The following is a 22,324-nucleotide window of genomic DNA, read 5'->3' as shown; positions in this document are numbered from 1 at the left end:
GAATTCCTATACAGCTGGGTCTAGGTGTTCTGCGCCAGGCTGTCTAATGGAGAACTCTCTGAGTTTCACGTAGAAATAATAAAATATGCTATTTTTCTGCTTACATATATATTTTAAACATTCAGTTACAACCACAGCAATTGTTTAGAACTTAACAACGTATTTTTTTCAGAGAGGAACATCTCTACCTACCTGACATTATTCAGATTTGCGAGTGCATGTGCATTTGCTAGTGCATGAATACAAAGTAAGCTGACTTTTAGTCAAGTTTAATATTGTTTTAGCAAGGTCTATAGGCACAACATCTGTTTTATTGACCACAGTGGGGACCAGCCCCTCCCAGGCCTACCTGCTGTATGCCACTGCTCTTGTGAAAGCTTTGTCAGCTGGTAGAGCTGTAGCATGTCTAATCAGGCCCTGGGAATTGGGCCTGGCCTTTCCTGTAAGAATAACCATGTAGTTAATAATAGTAACAGTACGCCTCTAATCACTGGAATGAGACTCCCAGTTTACTGGGAGATAGTAGAGGCATTCCAGGTAAGGAATTCTGCGCCTACATCCTGCCCTCCGGGATTCTCCCTCACCTGTGTCTGGAATGACCCACATCACCTTCTCAGCACAGGGGTGTTTGACCCTCTGAGTTCTGCCCATCATTACCTCTCGGAGAAGTAAGCTGACATCTGTAGTCAGTCGGCTTGCAATGTCAGGCAAGGCCTTCAGTTCTTCCAACCGTGTCTCCTCATCTGGAAGAGTGCAGATGTTGGACCGACCCTAGAGACACACACTCAAGTGGCCAGGCAGGTGGCAGTGTGAGTGAGGAGGGCAGGGCACCCACTATGCAGACCAGAGCACCCACATTCTCTCCAAAGGAGCTAGCACCTTCTTCGTTCTTGCCAACCACCACCACTTGCAGGTACGGTGTTCCAGATATTTAAAGTTTCCCCAAAAGATTAGTTATCTTGCTTTTCTATGTTAAATCATATATATATTTTAAAGATTTTATTTATTTATTTATTTGAGTGAGAGCAAGAGCGAGAGCAAGAGAGAGAGAGAGAGAGAGCCTGAGAGCAGGGAGGAGGAGGGGCAGAGGGAGAGGGAGAAGCAGATTCCCTGCTGAACAGGGGCTCAATCCCAGGACCCCAGGATCATGACCTGAGCTGAAGGCAGATGCTTAACTGACTGAGCCACCCAGGCATCCCTAAATCATGTATTTTTAAATATTGGAAATGAATTAAAAACACTTAAAACCTGAATGAGCCAAACAACACTTATCCGCAGGCCAGTTTATGATCTCCAAACCTGGAGAGCTTTCGGATCCTAGGGACTCTTTCATGATTCTACCTTGCTGGAAAAGAAGAGGCTTGGCTGTCTTTCCTAGATAGGGCATCCAAAAAATGGTTTCTGGTCTGATGCCAAGCTCACAGCTGGGACTTTCATAAATCAATGACTACATTGTTGGTTTGGTCCAAATCTATTTAATCCATCCAGATCTCATCCACCAGGCTGGGAGAAAAGGGGATTACCTTTTATCAATGGTCCCCATTCTACATCATGGTTCTGAGGTCAGTTGGGGATCAGGTTGACTTTTTCTATTAAGATATAAATACAAATCAAAATGGACATGAAGCAAATAGAAACTCCCAAACTAGACAGACAAAATGAAGGTATGAAATCTTCTCATGCTAAGAAGCCTCTTTATTTTTGTAATGAAAGGTGAGGTCATACCCTTTTCAAAAGGGTAAATTAAGTAAGATCAATCTTCACAGTTTGCTTTCTTTGTACTCTTAGTGCGCGTGTGTGCACTAACATTTCCAGCTTAATTCGTTTGAACACTTCATTATTAGGGACACTTTTTTTTTTTTTTTTTTTACTTGCAATTTACTGCAGCTCATTGTTTCATTTCTTCTCTTATTGTTTTGGTATTTTTCTAAAACATACAAAATATTATTTTAAAGAAATTCTACAAAGCACTCTTAAAGATTAACAAGAGATGAGAAGTCATTGAAATTAAGAAGGAAGAAAGGGAGGCAGGGGACCAGGAGAAAGCAAAGGCAGGGGACGAGAGCCCGAACAGAATTATGACTCATTGTAATCATTAATCAAGACTATTGCTCTGTATTATCATGTTGGGACCTGGTGGGCTTACTCTGCGACAGAAACCTGTGCTCTCATTCTTTTGTTCAATGTTTCCATTGTAACGGGAGAGGGCACTTATTCAAATATAATACCATTTCCGGAGAAATTATAAAAACATATTGAAAGTTAATGTGTGAGAATTCTCTTACCCCCAATTTTCCATGCCATAAAAGACATTTTCATTTGCATTGTTTGTTGTGAACAATTAGAGGAGAGAGCATACTCAATTACAAATTAAACCTTTTCAGAGGAGGATTAAAAATGATCTTATAAACAGGCTTTTTAGTGCGAGAGCGTAAGCTTTAACTTTGAATTGAAAAATCAATGCCACATAGAAACAGAAACAAGAGCATTTAATTAATCTACAGTTTATCCTTTCATATTGTGATAAACAAAAGGAAACTATAATTTTCTTAGGACCTTTCTGTTGAATTTTTAGGAACAATTACATTAACTGAGAGGCTAATTATTACTGCAAAGGAATGCCCGTTGATGCTTTGCAATCCCAGGAACAATACTGAAATGAAAGTCTCCATGCTTGAAATTTAATTTCTCAGTGATCTTATACCAGAGTACCTGAATTCCAACCATTTGCAAAGTACTTCTTGCATTTGTCGGTACTTGCCTGTTTTTATTTAACTCCTGGAAAAAAAAAAAAAAGCTTACATCAGTCATTTGAAACAATTATTCTAAAATATTGTCTCATTGATGAAAGGAACAAAGCATTCCTGGCAGGGACCAAGGAGTGATTTATATATAACACTTTCAATGAATACTTCACTTTTTACTTTGCATACATAGACACAAGCCAAGAGAAACCAGAAATGTAATTTCAGAATCTGTATGAGCATTTCAGGGCTGAATGTCCAACAAGAATTTAGGAGATTAAAAAAAAAAAAAAAACCATCATTAAAGACAACCAGGGATAATCATCCTTGCAACTTAATGTTTGCTCACATCCTTAATTATTGAAATAGGTGTCTTTTGGGGACGGTATTGGTTATATGGGAGCTTGGTAGGTTTCCAGTTTTAGATCTTGCTTAAAATACAGAAACTTGGGCTCTGCCCCAAATCAATGAATCAGAATATCTAATTTATGGGTCTGGAATAAGAGCTAGGAAAATGAATTTTAGACAAGCATGCCTGGGGGATTCTGATGCAGATCACATTTTGGGAAACCCTACACTACAGCTGCAACAAATTACCCATGTTTATCAGACATTTTGCTAGCAGCTAACGGCTCTTTAAACTCCGTATAGGCAGAGAACAAATACAGAGCTGCTCTCCAAGGGCACGTAGTCATTCCAGGGACCCGTGGCCTTGACCTGCCCTCCAACCTGAAGAGGTTACTCAGAAAGGGTCCCCATGGCCCATTGACAACCAGTACACCTCTCTCCTCAAAGCCCGATTCAACAAAAGCTCTTCTATTTCCTTCCTGGGAAGAACTGCAAAGTTGACATGAACATTCTTGTGAGAATTTCACTAATGTTTTTGGGGATTTGTATGTAATCAAGACTAATATGTACCAGGCAGCCCACACTACAGTCTAACCAGCTGTTCAAGGCCATCCTCTGTTCTGATTGGTTATTACGCAGGCCATCAACATTGTTAAATATTTTGTAACCCCAGTGTTTTTTGTTTTATTGAATTCTTGTGGCAGGCAGCAGTATCTGGCTGCTTAACAACTGTTCCCAGCCCCATTTTGCTTTCCTGCTTTCTACTATAAAGGTTAAAAAGGCAATGTTGCCTTTCCCAGCTTCGCCTGCAGCCACAAATGGCCCTGTCGCATAGTTTTGAACAAGGAGATGGAAAGGCAGTCTTCTGGAGTCCTTCTAAGAAGGATTTTTCCTCCATGATGAAAGCAGAAGAGTATCTAAGGAGAACTTTCTTGCCATCCCGGCTGCCCTCTGGGTTCTGCCTTTGGAAGCAGTCCCATGAAGTTGAAGTGGCAGGGGCCACCTAACTGGACCCGGGGCAGAGTGCAAGAGGATGTCAGACCCCAGTCCTCCTCACCGTCATGGCAGAGCTAGAAGGGACTGACTCCGGGCTTCTTGTTCAATGAAAATTACTGTGCTTAAATTGTAGGTCTCCTTGTGGTTTACTATTTTTGTTTCTTTTACCTGAGAGCATTCTCACTGATGTTGTCTACAACAAATCTCCTTCTTCTTCTCTGGGCCATCTTCTCTTAGTGGAATATTTTCCCAGGTACTGTCTTTTAGTAATATTCTAGAATTTCCAACGGGGTGACCGATGGTCTAATTTGTACACACACACACATACTTCAGATTCAAGATCAGAATGCTCAAAGTTACATTCCATAACTTGCCCAAGAACTCAAAACTATCTTCATACTCATGATCTTATTAATTGGTTGATCGCTACCTTGTCTCACTCTAGAGTGTGTTTAGAAAAACACACAAGTATTCACAAATTATAAGCACATTAAATTAAGGGATTAGGACAGAATCTAAAAGGGAGGAGAGGTTAGGACCTAAAATAAAGCCTGAAGAGGGGAAGATGGAAAAATGCATAATCTCAGGTCCTCTGTAGTAGGGCCATACATTTGTTTTTAAACCAAATAGGAGTTATTCAAAGCCAACCAATTGTTCAGAACAATTGTAACTATTCCTGACCCTAATGTCAGGAAGGATATTTTTTCTGGGGATCCTTATAAATAGAGTATTGTGTAATGTAATCAGGTTCTGTGGTGTGGAATCCTCAACATTCTCCTATGGCATCGCACCAGATTGTGTGGTCCTTCGTGAAGCTCATCAGCACAGCCCAGACTGAAGCAGAGGGGAACAAATAATCTGCCTAAATAGACCACCTAAAAAGGATTGATGGAGCACACTAGGATAACCCTTGCTTAGTTTGAATAAAGGGAATCAAATTCTTTAAAAAGAGTGTTGGGATTTTTGTGTAGGTGTTGAGAGCATAGACTCTGAAACCATGTTGCCTGGCTTTGAATCTTAGCTTTGCTGCCTATTAGCTGAGTGACCATGGACAAGTGACATAATTTTTCTGTGGGATGGTAATAATAAGACTTAGTTCACAGATTTTTGTGAGAAGTGAATGTGTCACAGTGCCTGGCAATAGTAAGTACTACGCAAATGTTAGTTATTGTCCTATTGAGGGCTTTGAACTAAACTATGTAAAATGCTCCACACCCAATTCCAATGTGGACAGCAGGGTTTTCCCACATGAAGCAGTTCTTGGGCACCAACTGGGTGTCCCACAAATCAACTCAATGTTGACACTATCTACCTGGAGACAGTGTCAGATCCTACAGGTTCAGGATGTGGTCCTACAAGACTGACCCCTCCCCTCACCACTACCAATAAGAACAACTTGGGACACCAAATCCAGGTTGTTCCCTTTGCTCTGACTGACCATCAGCTATAGATGGAAGTTCCCATGACCCTTCCTTGGGTTCCATTAATTTGCTAGAGCAGCTCACAGAACTCAGAGACGTATTTTACTAGATTACCAGCTCACTTTAAAAGAATAGAACTCAGGAACAGCCAGATGTCGTAAGGTATCTTAAGACCTAACCCTAGAAGTTCAGAATATAGCTTCTTTGCATTCTGCTGTTCAAGCAAGCACAGAGGTCCATGTAGATGCAAGGGGAAAGGGATCGGACTCCACATCCTTGCCAGTGTGGCCAGTTTTCAGGCTTTGTATGTCAAGTAAAAAGTGAATCACCTGTGTTAGAATCTGATAATAAAATATTATGGTGGAACCCATTGCAAAAATGCCTATAAATGAAAAAAAATGCCTACAAACAGAAGAAACCATGAGAAAGACAGAAACTTGGACTTAAGCTATGTAATAAAGGAAAGTGCAGAGTTTTGGAAGAACGCAATTGGTCTCATGTTTGTCCTCTCCTTGGTAAAAGTCTTTTAGTGGACGATCCTAGACTGAAATTTGTCCTTCACACTATCCAGTGAGCATATTGTTGTGTTTGTTCTTGTTTTCTTTGTTATGGGTTTTTTTGGTGAATTTGAACGTGTTTGGGTATTCATGCTACTCTTAGGCACAGTCCTCACTACTCCTTACTGTCACACACTGATCTGTTCCACTTATGGATGTTACTCGTTTAGTGACTACAACTTGAGGTCTTATTTGCTTTCTAGACTTCTCTGGTTGTTAACATCTTTTTGGTTCAGAAACTAGCCTTAACATGAAGGGAAATGAGTAGATAAAAAAATGTATCATCCAGCCTTATCTATTGAGACTGTGTCCTAGAACTGGGGCCCAAAGGAGCTGGGGGAAAAGTGGAATGATACCTACATCACTCCGCCAGCTGCAGGGGTGGGGGGGTTGGGGGGGCTGGTACATACCAATGGCATCACCCTCTGATTATTTTGCTGGCTGTCTCATAGTTTGACCACTAAGGTTTCAATCCAGTACTGAGTAGATTGATCCTTATTTTCATGCTGCTTACTCTGGTGTCTTATGTCATCCACTGTAACCACCATCATGCCAATGGCCACCTCAAAAATTGTGGAAAAGTCACCATTTTGAAAGGGTGTGCTCCAGAGGGCAAACTGCTTTCTGTTTAGTTATTTTTACTTGGGCTGGGGTCATTTTGCCCAGGGTCTGAGCAATGTCTTACAACAGACTGCTCAATAGCTAATATTTGTAGGGAGGACAACTCTTAGGTCATTAGAATGTCATGAGATGGCCTTTATTAATCACAAATCAACCATATCAGGTCAAGCTTGCCCTTGTTTTGCAATTCAGAGTACACTCAATAAATGATTCTATTTTGTTATATACATTTGTACTTTCTAGAAGATATATTTTTCCTACTATGGACATGCATATTCTCTACATATTTCTTCATATTCATTTCTCCTCATTATTAGCACTTTAAGAACTTCCAAGTTAGACAACAAGAAAGAATGTTCCACAGGTCCCAGAGTAAGCATATTGTTAAGTTTCATTCAGGAAATTCTGGAGTTGAACTACAAATCATGGTTGGCTCTCTAGTCAAAAGGTCACCCTTACTCTCAACCCCTTGTCCAAACATGATGCAATTTGAGACCCTCTGAGTTTTTCATTTTCCTATACGTATTGCCTTTTGGTCCTGTGTCAAGAAATTATTCTCATTAGAACAATAACAAAAAAACCCTTTGTTCTTTCATTGGTCTCTTGGGTGGTTTTAGTGGTATTGAACTCAGACATATATTTGCTGTTTCTTGAAATCATGAATTCCACATCTCAATGGGATTATTACAATTCTCTAGCATGAGATAAATCAAATTGTATGGAATTTGTTTGAGAGATTTCTAAAGAACAAAAGGAGTGTATGTGTCGGGAGGAAGGATGGGGGTGGTTGGAATCTATTCATATCTCCAAGATCATGGAAAACTCCCTCTCCTTAAAATAGCTGCCCTTTGTGGCAGGTACTGCTTGTTGCCTACCCCAAACCCATTTTCCTTCTTCCTTCCTATCAGGATCTCTGATTTTGTGGAGGGCTGCAATGTATGTAGTTAAAAAGACCCATCTCCTAGAGTTCCTTTGTGTTATGGAGCTATTCTATGTCATGATTTTGACCATAGTTATATGAATCTGTGATAAAATGTCACAGAACCATATACACCAACATATAAAAAATGAAAGCAGAGTTCATGAAGAGCTGGTGAAATCTTAATTGGGTTGTTAGTTTAGTCAAATGTAATTCTGTCGGGATGCCTGGGTGGCTCTGTCATTAAGCATCTGCCTTCGGCTCGGGTCCTGATCTCAGGGTCCTGGGATCGAGCCCTGCATCAGGCTCTGTGCTCCATGGGAAGCCTGCTTCTCCTTCTCCTGCTCCCCCTGCTTCTGTTCCCTCTCTCTGTGCCTTTCTCTGTCAAATAAATAAATAAAATCTTAAAAAAAAAAACCCCAAAAAACAAATGTAATCTGTCAGTGTAAGCTTCTTAATTTTGATAATGTGCTACAGGTATGGAAGATGTTACCATTGAGGGAAGCAATATAATGGCTAACTGGGACCTCTCAGTATTTGTGCAACTTCTTGTGATTCTATGATTATTTCCAAATAAAGACTTGAAAATAAAGATATTGACATAGACTTCTTTACAAATAAGGATGACCCTGTGACCCACCTTTGACCAATGAGGAAAAACAGAATTATACAGATAGTGGTCCTAGGTAGGCTACTTTATCATATTTAAGGGGACAGACTACTGCTTATGTTTTCATCTTTGTTTTTTTATCCTTCTTCCCTCATGGAACACACACATGGGACCAGATATATAAGTATGAAGTAGAAAGTTTGCATATGCAGATGAAGTAGAAAATTAGAAGGAACTTGGGTCCTTGACTCTATTATCCCAGGACAGCCTACTTTGGGGTTTTGTATCATGTGAGAAAAATAAACCCCTTGTGTTTAAGGCTGTGTAATAGGGTTTATGTTTTTTGATGTTGCATGTAATCTTAAATAATACCTTCTTCTTTGTTCCAAATATAACCGGGGTCACCAAACGTCTGGGTGCCAATAGACTTTTATTTCATCATCCTGATTTCACCTGCTCTAGACAACAGTTTAGGAGTCTTGTGCTCTTGTAACAATTTATTCATGAGCTATTGGCATGCCTTTGGACAAGAAACCCATTTTCTCTATGATGAGAGAGTCGGACTTAAGAGCACCAAAAGCTCTTTTTTGTATAATTAAAGAAAAACCTTGAACCAGGAAATGGGTAATGATGGAATCTAGGGACATGCTAAATCAGTACCTAGTAATCATAGAATATTGGTAGAGTACATAATGGGAGAAATAAACGGATATTGGAAGGAAGGAGGCAGATTAAATCACTTTCCACAATTACTTAGACTCCTTTCCTTTGTGAGACAATAATCACTCCTGCCTATTCTTACATATCTTGTTGGGCTTCCTGGAAGAAGAGTAAACATGTCTCACTGACTTTGGGCTTGGCCAAATGACATGCTTTGGCCAGTGCAATATGAGAGGATGTGATGTATCTCATGTTCACACAAAATTTCAGAGGCATCATAAATCTTCTTCAGAGTTCTTGCTCTTCTGTGCTATGTACACAGCCATGGCTCACATAGCTTCTCTCCCCTTCTAGGGCACTGAATGGAAACACACACACGAGCAGACATACATCCTGGCTGCAGTCAAGCCACAGCTGAGATATAAAATGAGCAAGAAATAAACCTTTATTGTTGTAAGCTACGAAGATCAGAGTTTTTGTTACTGCAGAAAATTGACTACTACAGAGAGGAACCTACAAGTCTTTAACAAAACACCATTAGTCCATGGAGGTAGCTGCAAAAGTTCAAAAGTTGTAATTTAAGGAGGAGCTTGTGATTAGAAGCTGGGAAATAGACTCAGGCACTGAAGAATGGGAACGTGGGCTTGGTTTGGTAAATTCTCCAAATTCCATCAAAAATTTTCTTTTTTATTATATGACATAACAGTTATAAGCAGTGGCTCTGAAGCCAGTTGCATGCATTCTAATCCCAGCTTTTCCATTTGCAAATTGTGTGTCTTTGGTCAAGTTACATATGTCTTCTCTAAAATAGGGTAATAAACAGGATTTAACTCCTTGGTTGGTACACAAATGTACTAAAACATAGTGCTTCAGAGAGCGGACACCCAGGTCTCCCAAGATGGCTCAGTTGTACCAGTGAAGGAGAAGAAGCTCATGGATGTGAAACTAGGAGAGCTGCCCAGCTGGATACTGATGCGGGATTTCACCCCTAAGGGCATTGCTGGAGCATTTCAAAGAGGTTACTACCGGTATTACAACAAGTATGTCAATGTGAAGAAAGGGGGCGTTGCTGAGATTTCTATGGTGCTAGCAGCTTATGTGCTTTTCAACTACTGTCCTTGTTACAAGGAACTCAGACAGGAGCGGCTACGCAAGTACCACTGAAGAGGGCCCAGTGTGGAGGCACATTCCGCATTCCTGACCATGACCTTGCCTGGCACCCTTGAATCCTTTCATATTCTAATTCAGAATTAACATCCAATAAAAGATGACTGGTAAAAAACAAACAAACAAACAAACAAACAAAAAACATAGTGCTTCAAACAGTGTTTTGTCTATACTGTGTACTCAATTGTTAGCTACTATTAGTATGAGTGGGTTTCTTCCCTCCATTATGCCACTTTACTCTGCTTTTGGCTAAGACAATAAGATAACTACCAGAGCTTTGAACATAAGCACTGACTCATGGATAAAGGTCCAGAAGGAATTAGGGCAAGACAAACAAAAGTCAGAAAAATAAGTCCATTGCAAAATGCTTTATCTATCTATCTATCTATCTATCTATCTATCTATCTATCTATCTATCATCTATCTACCTATCATCTATCTATTCTTCCTTTCTATTTCTCTTGGGATTAGTCCCTAAGGAAAAAATGTATTTACCAAAGACAAAGGCAGGCTTTAAAATGGTTTTGATTTTTTAGCTGATTTGTTATTTTGTTAAATTAGAAAATTTGAAGCCTATACAAAACTGGAGAGAAATGTACAAAATTCCTATGTATCTAACTCCTAAGTATAATATTCATCTACAAAGATCACTCTTGTTTCATCTATGCCCTCTCTTCCCTGCCCCACTAGATTAGGAAGAAAATCCCAGATGTCATAGCATTCGATTGAATAACTTTGAAAAATCATTTACAATTATCTTTTCTTAATAAAAGATTGCATGCTTGGACTCCTAGAGTATTCTCATTATGAGTTACGTAGCATCAGAAAATTAGAATGTAATAATTAACTGGTGGGCGGCATATCAGCTTGTTAAAATATAAAGTGTAGGCTGTGATCATGGTCTGGAGCCAAGAGACTGCCACACATGCTTCCCACTTGGCTTCAGGGCGCTTCTATCTGGAGTGCACTGGCATGAGAGAGAGTCTGAAGAGTGGCCCTTTATAAAGCCTTCAGAACAAATCAGTCAATTCACTTTAGTGCAATATATATTTAAAGACCAACAAGTATGCAATATGGTTTCATATTAGGAACATAGGTGAATTTAAGATGGGTCCTGCCTTTAGTGAGAGTTAGACCCATATATAGCTAATTATAACCCAAGGCATTTTGAAGACTTTTAGTATAAAATTCCAAACCAAAGCCTGTATCATCTCAGAGGGAGTGTGAATAATTTGAATTTGGGGAGATGAGGTAAGGAGAGACAGTTTCAGAGAGGAAGCAATTTTTAAATTTAGCTTTTAAAAAAATGAGTAGCATTTTGACAAGTGGACTAGGACGTGGGTGGGTAAAAGCCAAAAAAAAAAAAAAGAGAGAGAGAGAGAAAGAGAAAAACCAAGCAAGGAATTTTAAAAGGTGTAAAAATATACATATCTTAACCCAGAAATCAGTGATGTTTTGGGTCCCAATCCTGGAACCTTCTTTCCAGTTTTATGTAAGCCCAAGCAGTGTCCCAGAAACTTTTTTAATAGATGTCATTTGCTGACATAACACATTTTCTGCATACTGATGAAATTTAATAGGCAAATCAAATAATGTAACATTTACATTCATTTTAAATATTCCCATAAAACTGGAGTCAGACAGATTATAACCCTTGGGCCAAATCTGATCCACTGCCTGTTTTTGTAAATAAAGTTGAATTGGAACATAGCTACACCCATTTGTTTAGAATGGTCTATAATATATGGTGCTACAATGGCAGACTTGGGTACTTACAAGAGACCATCTGACCTGCAAACCATAACAGATTTACTTAGGGTCAGGACTAGGGTGAGGTGAGTGAGGTATCTATAGTAGACACTCACGCTCCCGGGTGCCTGCATGACCCTGAGAGAGCTTCTTTAAATTTTGCTTCTTAGATGCCTCCCTTACCTTTCCCTAATCTTGGCTCTGTATTTACTGTCTGACTCTCTATAGAAAAGTTCTTCTAAACCCTGCTATAAAATAAAAGGGTTTGTAGCAGATTATATTCATAAATTATTTAGCAGTGTTCCTGGGACGAGATGAAGTCTGTTCATTCTCCAATAGACAAGAAGAGTGGGAAGTGATGGATTTAACACTCATTAACTATTATTCATTATTATTCATTATTTATGGCAGCATGTCACTGAATATGCCACCCCAAATTAGGCCACTTTGGCATAAGAGTATTTTGAGCTATAGGCGATTAAGAGCCAACAGACACAGGAAAAGCTCTTTACCTCCCACTAACTGCCTAAATAAAGTATAAATTTCCCCTTTACAAGGAAATTTACATTTCTAAAGGAAATTTCCATTTGTAGAGATGTGTCTGTACCAGGAAGAGAGACAACTCTTATCACCTTAGAGATTCTAATCTGCATAGCAAGACAACCCTTATTTATCATACATTTCTTCCCCTCATCTTCCCAGAACTTACCTCCCCTGCCCAGAAGCCCTTTGTTTAGCCTAAGATGGTATATAAGCCTTAGTCTTCGGGCTGCCTCCAGGAGCCACATTTTCTTTTGTGAAGTCTGGGGCATATGTACATAATTACAACTGTTTTTTTTTTCTCTTGCTAATTTGTCTTTTATCAGTTTGAACCCAGGAAGGTAGAGATGAAAGAGTTCAGACAAGTCTTCCCAGAATGTGCCACCTTGACATGTGGAATATTTTGAACTAAAGGCAACTGAGACCCTGTGGACTCAAGAGGAACTTTGCCTCTAGTCTTAACTACGTAGAAGAATCTAAATGGAGGAGATTTCCCAGAATTAGAGTTATTACCAGAGATCAATTTTATCTGAGTGACCCAACTGCATGACAGGGCAAACATCTAATTACCAAACATCTGCTCTTCTTATTGCCCTGTGAATTGCTCTCCCAGGCCCCTATCCCATTTCTTAGCTCAGGATGGCATATATACTTCATTTTACTTTTCTGTCTTTGAATCTCCTGTGTATATGGGGTTCCCATGTATACGAAATTAAACTTGATTTTCTCCTGTTAATTTATCTCATGTCAATTTAATTCTTAGACCAGCCAGCCAGAAAAATCTTTGAAAGGTAGAGGAAAATTATTCCTCCTCTGTAGAGGAAGAGATTTTTCTTCCCCTACATCACTAAATAGAAACTCTACTTCACCATTTCTGCAAAGTATGCTGGGGCCAGGACTGTTGATTCTAGCATGAATGATTCAGTCAAATAGGATTCTTTGTTGGTCTTTTCCCTTTCTTGTTTATCTCATATATGATTTTCTTTCCAGATATTTCCCTAAGTTGCTTGTGCTATTTTAAACTTCAGGTTATATATACTGTTTCTTATTATATGCATTTTTAATCAGTGTATGCATTGAGTTTAATAAAATTACTCTCATAAAGTGAAAATAATAAAAATTTGCTTTTTACAAATTTATAGAACCAAACAATGGGAGATTGGCCAGAATCAGTGAAGGCTGAAATGAAATAAGAATAGCTCTTACCCCTTTATCCTCTGCTGATTTTTCATCCACTCCTGCAGGCTGCTCTCCAGAGCACTCTGAATATGCCCCACTTGCCAGTGCTTCTAATGGAGCATTTTCCCATGTGAACCCTATTGCCACGTCAGTGAGGGCATTCCTTTCAGAGAAAATTGCTTTGGAATAATTTTTCATGTGATTTTTTTTTATCCATCTTCTCGTATCTCTTAACCATGTAAAAAATTTCAAGTTGTATAGTTTGATAGCTTCACATCACTAGTGCCATAAACAATGGACAGAATCAGGGACCCAGATATAATGAGAACATGTTCTGAGACTTTTAAATTTCTTTCTGTAAGAATATACGGCTACTTAGGTAAGAAATGAGTATTGTTGGTGTGTTTTGAAACCTCATGGATAGATATAAAATATTATGTAATAAAAACGTTCATTGAGTCAACATTAGATTCTAACCAAAAAAGTGCAAGTGGTGGGAAATGCACGGTTGCATTTGAGGTTTTCAAAGCAGTCCAGAGTGAAAACAGCTTTTTTTAAACAGCTGTGCAGAAAAGTAAATATCAAGTAGAGATAAATAGAACAAATGTCTTGATTCTTCAGGTAAACTTAGAGATCATAAATTTTTAATGGGTTTAATCAATAAGGACTACTAGAAATTATTAGTATTCCACATACAAGCATGGAAAATTGAATACATAACATCTACCCAAAGTCAAAATAAAAAGAAAAGGTGGTAGTGTGATTGGCTTAGGGAGCAGTGTGATCAGCTTAGGAAGGCAAGGCACTGAGAAACCAAAAGGTGGATGAAAATAGTAAAGCACATAATGAGTTGTCACCATTCATAGCATATTTTTTTGCAGCTCAGAAGTGCTGCTAACCAAGGTCCCTAGGAATCCAAATTGAGGACAAATGATTGGATATTGTTTATACATCCCACATGTTTCAGGAAGAAAACCACCCTTCCCATACTCTCCAAAGTGCCCCCACTCCATACTCCATCAAGTGGTACACAATAGGGTGCTTATGTGGTGTTTAGCCCTTCCTCAAAAGAACCTGGCATAAATCTCAGTAGGAGACAGGATATCAGAATAAATAGGTCATTGTTCCGTTGCATTAGGGCGATTCTGGTGTTCCTGTTGCTTGACAAAGACACCAGTGCTGGGAAGTGAGGTTGATTGTTTCATAGAGCTCCCATTTTAAAGTTCTCCTCACTTGCTTCTCTGGAGTAGTTCCTCTGCTATGATCCCATCTGGGAAAAAGGTCTTGATAACCACGCCACTGGGAGGTAGCTTTTTCTTTTATTCTACTTCTCCTGTTCACCATCTGTTATTAATTACTTAGTAGTTCCATTTGCTAGGCATTTTAAAAGCAGAAAAGTGAGCAAGCAGCTTCAGGTCTGGGCTGTGGAAGGTCTTGTGTTTATAACTGGAATGAGAAAGTCTTGTGATCAGCCCCAGGAGACCTATAGAAGTCAGATTATGGGTTGATGATATTTCTTCTTTTCATAGTAATGAGGACATATTTTAACCACTCTCCCATGTGTGATTTGATCTAGGAACCAACTGGATTTAGAAATTTTGGGAAAAGGTGCCTATATTCGTTTGCCAAAGCTGCCATAACAAAGTACCACAGACTGGGTGCCTTAAACAGCAGAAATTTATTTTCTCACAGTCTGGAGGCTGGAAGTTTAAGATCAAGGTGTCAGCAGGTTTGGTTTCCTCTGAGGCCCTCTCCTTGGCTTGTTGGTGGCCATCTTCTCCCTGTCTCTTCACATGGTCTTACCTGTGTGTCTGTGTCCTAATCTTCTAAGGACACCAGTCATATTGGATTAGGACCCTCATGACCCTCATTGAACCGTAATCACCTCTTTAAAGACCCCATCTCCAAACACAGTCACATTCTGAGATATTGGGGGCTAGGGCTTCAACATACAAATTTGGGGGGACATTGTTCAGCCCATAAAAATGCCTTTTTCACCTCTTACTAGTAGAAGATCTTTTGGTTTATGATTGGACAAACAAGTATCTGGTTTATAAATCTCAACTGAGCTGCTGAGGGCCCATCTCGTATAAAAGAAACAGCTTTTGACGATTCAGGTTAACTCAGGTGAGAGTGGGCTCTCTTCTACTGAATTCTGGGCTCATTATAACATGTTGTTTCCCTAAGTTTCCTCGGAATGGGGTGGGAGGCTGAAGGGTAGATTACTCTTTCAAGTGTGGGTCAGAATAAACAAGTTTAATTTAAATGATAGAAAAATTGGGCCCATGATTTGCCATATTATGTGTACTTTACTTTTTTGACATAATTATTTTCTATTTCCCCCACCTATATAACTTTTCCTTTTCATCTTTCTTTTGATGGCAGTTTAGAATTATTTTATTGCACTTCTATCTTTTATTATGTCACCTCAATCTAATTAAGGCAGCAACTTATATCAAAATTTATTTCTCTGTTAATATTGTTTATCAAAGCCTGCCTTTATTTTTTTAAACCTGCCTTCATTTTAATCATCACTATTAGTGTCCCTTGAATACTAAAAAAAAATTAAAATACCCCTTTCATGTGTATATATCAAATGTTAATTTAATTTTCCATTAACCCTAAGAATTTTATTAAAAATATTTTAAGTCCATAAATTTGAAATGAATTTAGAATATTGACAACTAAAAGTATAACCTGACTGTAAAATAGCAGCAAGGGGTCTGAGACAAAACTATCAGTGGGGATTAAGTATGATTTTGAAGAAGCAAGATAGAATAAATTCTTATTCTTTTACAAAAGCACAACACATTCTCTCTCTCCAGGCTGCACTTGGTGGCTGGAGAAGTCACCTTCCACTGTCAGACTGAGATGGTTCTGTAAAATCCACCTGGAAGGGAAACGGTAATGTGGCTAAGAAGTGAGCTCAGGAATTTGGGTCAATTCTTTCCAATGACTTGTTGAACTATGGCAATCTCTCTAAAACATAAATGTGATAACTGGGTACAAATCAGTGCCATGTGGTTGACAGCACATTCTAGTCTTTATAACTCTGTTAAAGTTACAATCATCTTTTCCTCTCACAATTGCCTGGTGACAGCGAGTGGTGTGTCCCCTGAGTTCTAAATCATTGGGAGGTTATGCAGGTGTCTCATCTTCATTTGAGAAGAGGAAACTGAAACTCTGAAAAAAAAAAAAAAGAACATGATTTCCTCATCTGTTAGAAAGCTGGTCGAAAAGATTAAGTATTGGTGGCAGATTTGTGGGATATACTTACTACAGTTTGTAGATGGAGCTACACAATTTTTTATTGCACTACCATGATAGACAGACATGAGCCTTTACTTGAAGGTAAGTAAATCCAGGGTTATATAAATCTTTCCATTTTACAGATTTTCTAAAAAGCTCTTTTATTAGAGAGTCCATTTGTCCTGCTACTCTTGTCTACTTTTATAAAATTGTAACACTTTCATCATGTCCAATAATTAGGACCCCTAAGGATTATACACATACATAAACAAAATTGGAATCATGCTGGATATATTTGTTCTTACAAATAGAATGTTGTAAGAACTTCTCACAATTTCTGAATGAATTTTATCATTTTAATCTGAAGGATTTATTTTTTTCTTGGCATACTTGTCAGAGAAAGACAAACACCATATGATTTCACTCATATGTGGAATTTAAGAAACAATAAAAATGAGCAAAGGAAAAATAAAGAGAGGAGAGAATATGAGAGAGAAGGGGAAAATAGAGAAACTAAGAAACAGAATCTTAATTCTAGAGAACAAACTGATGGTTACCAGAGGGGAGTTGGAAGGGGAGATGGGTGAAATAAGTGAAGGGGATAAAGAGTACACTTATCATGGGATGCCTGGGTGGCTCAGTCAGTTAAGCATTCCACTCTTGACTTTGGCTCAGGTCACGATCTCAGGGTTGAGATTGAGCCCTGTGTCGGGCTCCACTCTGGGGGTGGAGCCTGCTTAAGATTCTCTCTCTTCCTCTCTCTCTGCCCCTCCCTCCCTTGCACCCTCTCTCTCTCAAAAAAAAAAAAAAAGTACAATTATCATGATGAGCCCAGAGTAACATGTAGAGCTATTGAATCACCATGTTATACACCTGAAACTAATATAACATTGGATGTTAACTGTACTGGAATTAAAATAAAAAACTTAATTTAAAAAAAACCTTGTGATATTTACCCTTGAACCAAACTGACTAAAAATGTCTTTGGAGGGAATACAATCATCTTGACACTATTTCTTGACACTTTCTACTCGTTTATTGTTTACCTTTTACTGAGTTATAATTAATCAGGTAAGTGAGTGGAAGGAAAGTATTTTAGAAATGGGACACAGGATAAGTACATTTTGAAGGATGGGAGGTGGTGAGAGGTACAGAGTGTAGTGAGTCAAATCTAGTGGGTCTCCCGTATAGTTAGGAGACATCTATGGCAATAATCAGTCAATGACATTTATGGAAAAAATCCCCAGCATTCTCCTTTGCTCTACTGGTAATCTGAAACCTATTGGGTCTAGAACCTGTGTTACCACGCAGGTAGTGTGGGTCTGGAACATTTCCATCATGCATCACTGGCGTTGTGGGAAAAAGAAAGAACTTCGTGAGGAGACAAATAATTGCCAGAGAGGAGGCATTGAAAACATCCTCTGACTGCTTCTGATTTGACCCCTGCTGAGCCCTAAGATTTTATGAGTCATGAACTTCTCTGCCCCTTCAGGGTGCTAGGGATTGAACACAACACAACCAGATTTCTGATGAGTCATTTGCTTTTCCATCACTACCTGAGCTCAACACCGTAGCCTCCTTGCAATGGGGCTGTGTTAGTACTATCTTTCATTGAAAAAGTCACTTTTTGGTATTTCTTCACAAGGTTTCAACTCAATTCACCTATTCTTGAATTGTATTCTACAGCCAATTCCCACTAAATTTAATCAGATTGAATAGGTATATTTCCCATATCCTCCAGAAGAAATTTTTTTTCTACCAAATATCACTTGGGTTAACATTTAGTGTAGCACCATGTCACAACATTTTAGTTTAAATGCTGAAATCTTTTATTATTTTTTTTATTTTTATTATTTTAAAGATTTTTTATTTATTTATTTGAGAGAGAGAGAATGAGAGACAGAGAGCATGAGAGGGAGGAGGGTCAGAGGGAGAAGCAGACTCCCCGCCGAGCAGGGAGCCCGATGCGGAACTCTATCCCGGGACTCCAGGATCATGACCTGAGCCGAAGGCAGTTGCTTAACCAACTGAGCCACCCAGGCGCCCCTGCTGAAATCTTTTAATCATGTGCTTAGAGTAAATGGAAAATGGGTCATAGGATCCATGAATGTAATTTTATTTTGGTTTGCTATTCTAGCACATTCTTAATTTTCATATATGACAACCATTAATATTATACTTTAATTGAATCTCACTTTTACTTCCCTTTTTATACTCAGTATTAGTGATTTAAAAAAGTCCTTTGAATTCATTTGTCCTGGCATCCAAAAGTAGGACATTTCAGCTCTCATAATAATTGCATATAGAAGAGATGAAATCATCTGTTGGTTTTAAATGCTTTTAAGTTGAAAATAATTTCCATATGGCTGAATTAGGCATGATCCACACTCATAAAGATCCATATGGCTGAAATTATATATACATCCCTTTAGATAAAATGGAGAGATGTGAAAATTTTACCACCAACAGCATGTAAATCAGCAAGGGTGGATCATTTTTCCAGAGCATCTAAAATCAAGTTACCAATAACAAAGACATTAGCAATAAAGACTTGGTTTTAAAAGTAAAACTAAAAAAATCTATAATTCATTAACACTTAATATATGCTAGATATTGCATTAAGTGTCTTATTCAGATTATCAAATTGGGGGTTGGCAAACTTCCTCTGTAAGGAAGACTACAGAGCCTTAGACTGTGGGGGCCATACAGTCTTGGTCACAACTACTCAGCTCTGTCATGATAGCACTGAACTAGCCAGAGATGATACTGAACATGGTAGTGGCTGTGTTTCTTTTCTCTTTCTCTCTTTCTTTCTTTCTTTCTTTCTTTCTTTCTTTCTTTCTTTCTTTCTTTCTTTCTTTCTTTCTTTCTTTCTTTCTTTCTTTCTTTTTAGATTTATTTATTTTAGAGAGAGAGAGTATAAGTAGGAGGGGCAGAGGGAGAGGGAGAGAGAATCTCAAGCAGATTCCATGCTGAGCATGGAGCCCGACATGGGGCTCAACCCAATGACCCTGAGATCACAACCTGAGCTGAAACCAAGTCAGACACTCACCCGACTGCACCACCCAGGTGCCCCAAGTAGTGGCTGTGTTTCAATGAGGTTTCATTTACAAAGACAGGCAGTGGGCCTAATTTGGTCCTTTGGGCTCTGGTTTGTCAGCCTTTGATCTAATTGAATTCTCCTAAGTAACTGATGGCTACCTACTGAAGACATACCTCTAAGCCACTGGAGCTTGCTGCTAATGCAATGGAGAAAATGAGAAAATCTCTGCCTCTACCACCTGGATAGGTAGGATCCATCTCTGCAAATAGTCTCTGGTTCCACATCTTTGGCAATCTCAGAATTACTCCTCATCCTGGCTTTCCCTTGGGGCACTGAGCATAGGCTTAAGACTGTGGTCTAAGACCACAGTCTGTGGGGTTATCAGGCCTCTGCTACTACTTGGACTTAGGACACTGGTTTACCTATACAAAAAACCCACATCTCTCCAGAAAATCATTTGAGAAAACCCTTTTCTTAAAGAATTACCAGTTTCTGAGACTCAGGGACAGGGACTCCTACCATGACAGTCTCCATCGTCAGCCACCCATAATAAGGCGGGCATCTCCAATCAGCTCTCCTCTCATATCCTTCCACAGTGTGCTTTCTTTGTACCTGTCTGACCTCCTCCTCAGACTTTCTGTTGTGACTTGTGGCACCTCATTCCATTGTAGAGAAACTCTCTTTCATCCACAGACTCTCCATAGAAACACTCTTCTACTTGTTCTGTCTCTACTATGCTTCCTATTTCTGTGTTGGTCCTTTCCAACTTATATGAGGATATAGAGTTATCCCTAACCTCAGACCTCAGAATGGCCACATGAGGATTGTCACAGCCTGTGTCTCTGGGATATTGCCTTTACCACATTCTCTCTAGGCCATACCAGAAAAGAAAAAAAAAGCAGAGCTGACATTATGAATTCACTCCTTTGTCTTTAACCAGCTACTATTCGGATGACTCTTGAATCTGCATCATTAGCTGGAAACTTCTGAGCTCCATAAATTTAAATACAACTGTTTAAATACATTTTCCACTTGGTTGTCCCACAAGTATCTCATGCTTAATATGCTCAGAGATGAATTCATGACCTTCCTTACAAACTAGTTTTTCCTTAGATTGGTGAATGAAACCACCATCTATCCTTTCATCAAAACCAGAAACCTGGGCACTCCTTGACTCTTCCCTTGGCATGAAACTGGGCCTGTAAGATCTAGCTTTCTGACCTCTCTAATAGCTATTTCCAAGTGGTTCCAAATAGTTGTCCCCTAAGATCACCTTTCTCTTTTTTATTTAATAATCAGACATTTTTAATTAATATGTCTACTTGGAATAAAGACCACATTTTTCTAGACTCATGATAAGCTCAGATAAGGAGAGACAAGCAGAAGTCTCATGTGTGACTTCCAGGGAGTATTCTTAAAGAAAGGGTGCACAGCCCTTTTTTACCTTCTCTCTTTCCTGATGTCTGGAATGCCTGCGTCTTGAATAGACATCCTGGATCTTGAAGTGGAATCCACATTTTTGAGGATGGAGAAGCAGCAGGATGGAGGAGTGTTGGTCATGGAAGAATTTGAGAATTTGCCTTATTAGCTTCCAGCCTGGGACTGGGCACAAAGAAAGAAGAAAGAGAAAGAAATATACATACATACCAAAACACACACAGACACACACAGACACACACAGACACACACACATACACTTCTATCCTTTTTAAGCCACTCTTACTTTGTGGTTTTTTTTTTCTTCTCTAAATCACTTCAACAATTCTCTATCTACAAAAATATTTTCTAAAAAACAAGTCTGATCATTTCATTCTTCCCATTTCAACCCTTCAGTGATTCTTGTTTGTCTCTAGGATAAAGTCCCAACTCCTTAATGAAGCATAAAGCTGGTTCATTGTGACCTTGTCTACCATATTGACCCCTGGCATCTACCCTTATATGGAACTAGGGGCACTTATGGTGATAATGACTTCTCCTGGGTTGAACATTCTGTGAAATCTCCTTATAAAGAATTCAGATAAATCTAAAATCCAGGCTAACATTTATTAAACTTGTACTATTGTCTAGGTCCAAGAGCTTCCTACAGATTAACTCACTTAATCCTCAAAATGACTTTGTAAAATAGTATTATTATCCCCACTTGATAAGAGAGAGACTGAAGCACAGAGAGATAAGCTGAATTTCCCAATGTTGCCTACGAATGCATTTTACGGCCAGGGTTTAATTCCAAGCAACCTAATGTGAGAGCCTGCTTAACTGCTGTACATTATGTCACCCACCAGTGCTATAGAAGGCTAATTCTATGAGCCCCAAAGATTTTCCAGGACTTCCTCTTTCCTTCCCATAAACTTCTCATATCAGAAGCAGAGGCCTGTGTTTTTCCATCTTCCCTAAGATTACTTCAGTAAAAGTGGGGGAAAGGGGCTGTTTCATGATTCATTCATTAATTCCTAAGTCATTAGAAGTATAAACTCATTTCTGGTTCACTTGGATACTCTCTATTGTCCTAGGAAACATCCAG

The 22,324-nt window shown here is 39.0% G+C and overlaps 1 protein-coding gene across 1 annotated transcript; it reads left to right on the top strand.

Annotated features, from left to right (window-relative positions):
- The first annotated feature begins 1,615 nt into the window (after nucleotides 1-1,615).
- On the top strand, nucleotides 1,616-10,040 carry LOC110570678 (ATP synthase subunit f, mitochondrial-like). Its single transcript, XM_044912603.1, has 2 exons — nucleotides 1,616-1,664; nucleotides 9,742-10,040. The coding sequence occupies exons 1-2, from the start codon at nucleotides 1,616-1,618 to the stop codon at nucleotides 10,038-10,040; spliced, it is 348 nt and encodes a 115-aa protein (XP_044768538.1).
- Nucleotides 10,041-22,324: the final 12,284 nt, after the last annotated feature.

The sequence above is a fragment of the Neomonachus schauinslandi genome, chromosome 1, assembly GCF_002201575.2.
Source record: "Neomonachus schauinslandi chromosome 1, ASM220157v2, whole genome shotgun sequence".
Lineage (NCBI taxonomy): Eukaryota > Metazoa > Chordata > Mammalia > Carnivora > Phocidae > Neomonachus > Neomonachus schauinslandi.
The sequence above is the reverse complement of the archived record's forward strand: the minus strand, read 5'-3'. Positions and strand labels throughout refer to the sequence as shown.

Coding starts and splice junctions, on each gene's coding strand:
- LOC110570678 (XM_044912603.1), top strand. CDS start 1,616: ATGGACATGAAGCAAATAGAAACTCCCAAACTAGACAGACAAAATGAA. Junction 1,665..9,741: donor ACTAGACAGACAAAATGAAG/GTATGAAATCTT, acceptor ACTAAAACATAG/TGCTTCAGAGAGCGGACACC.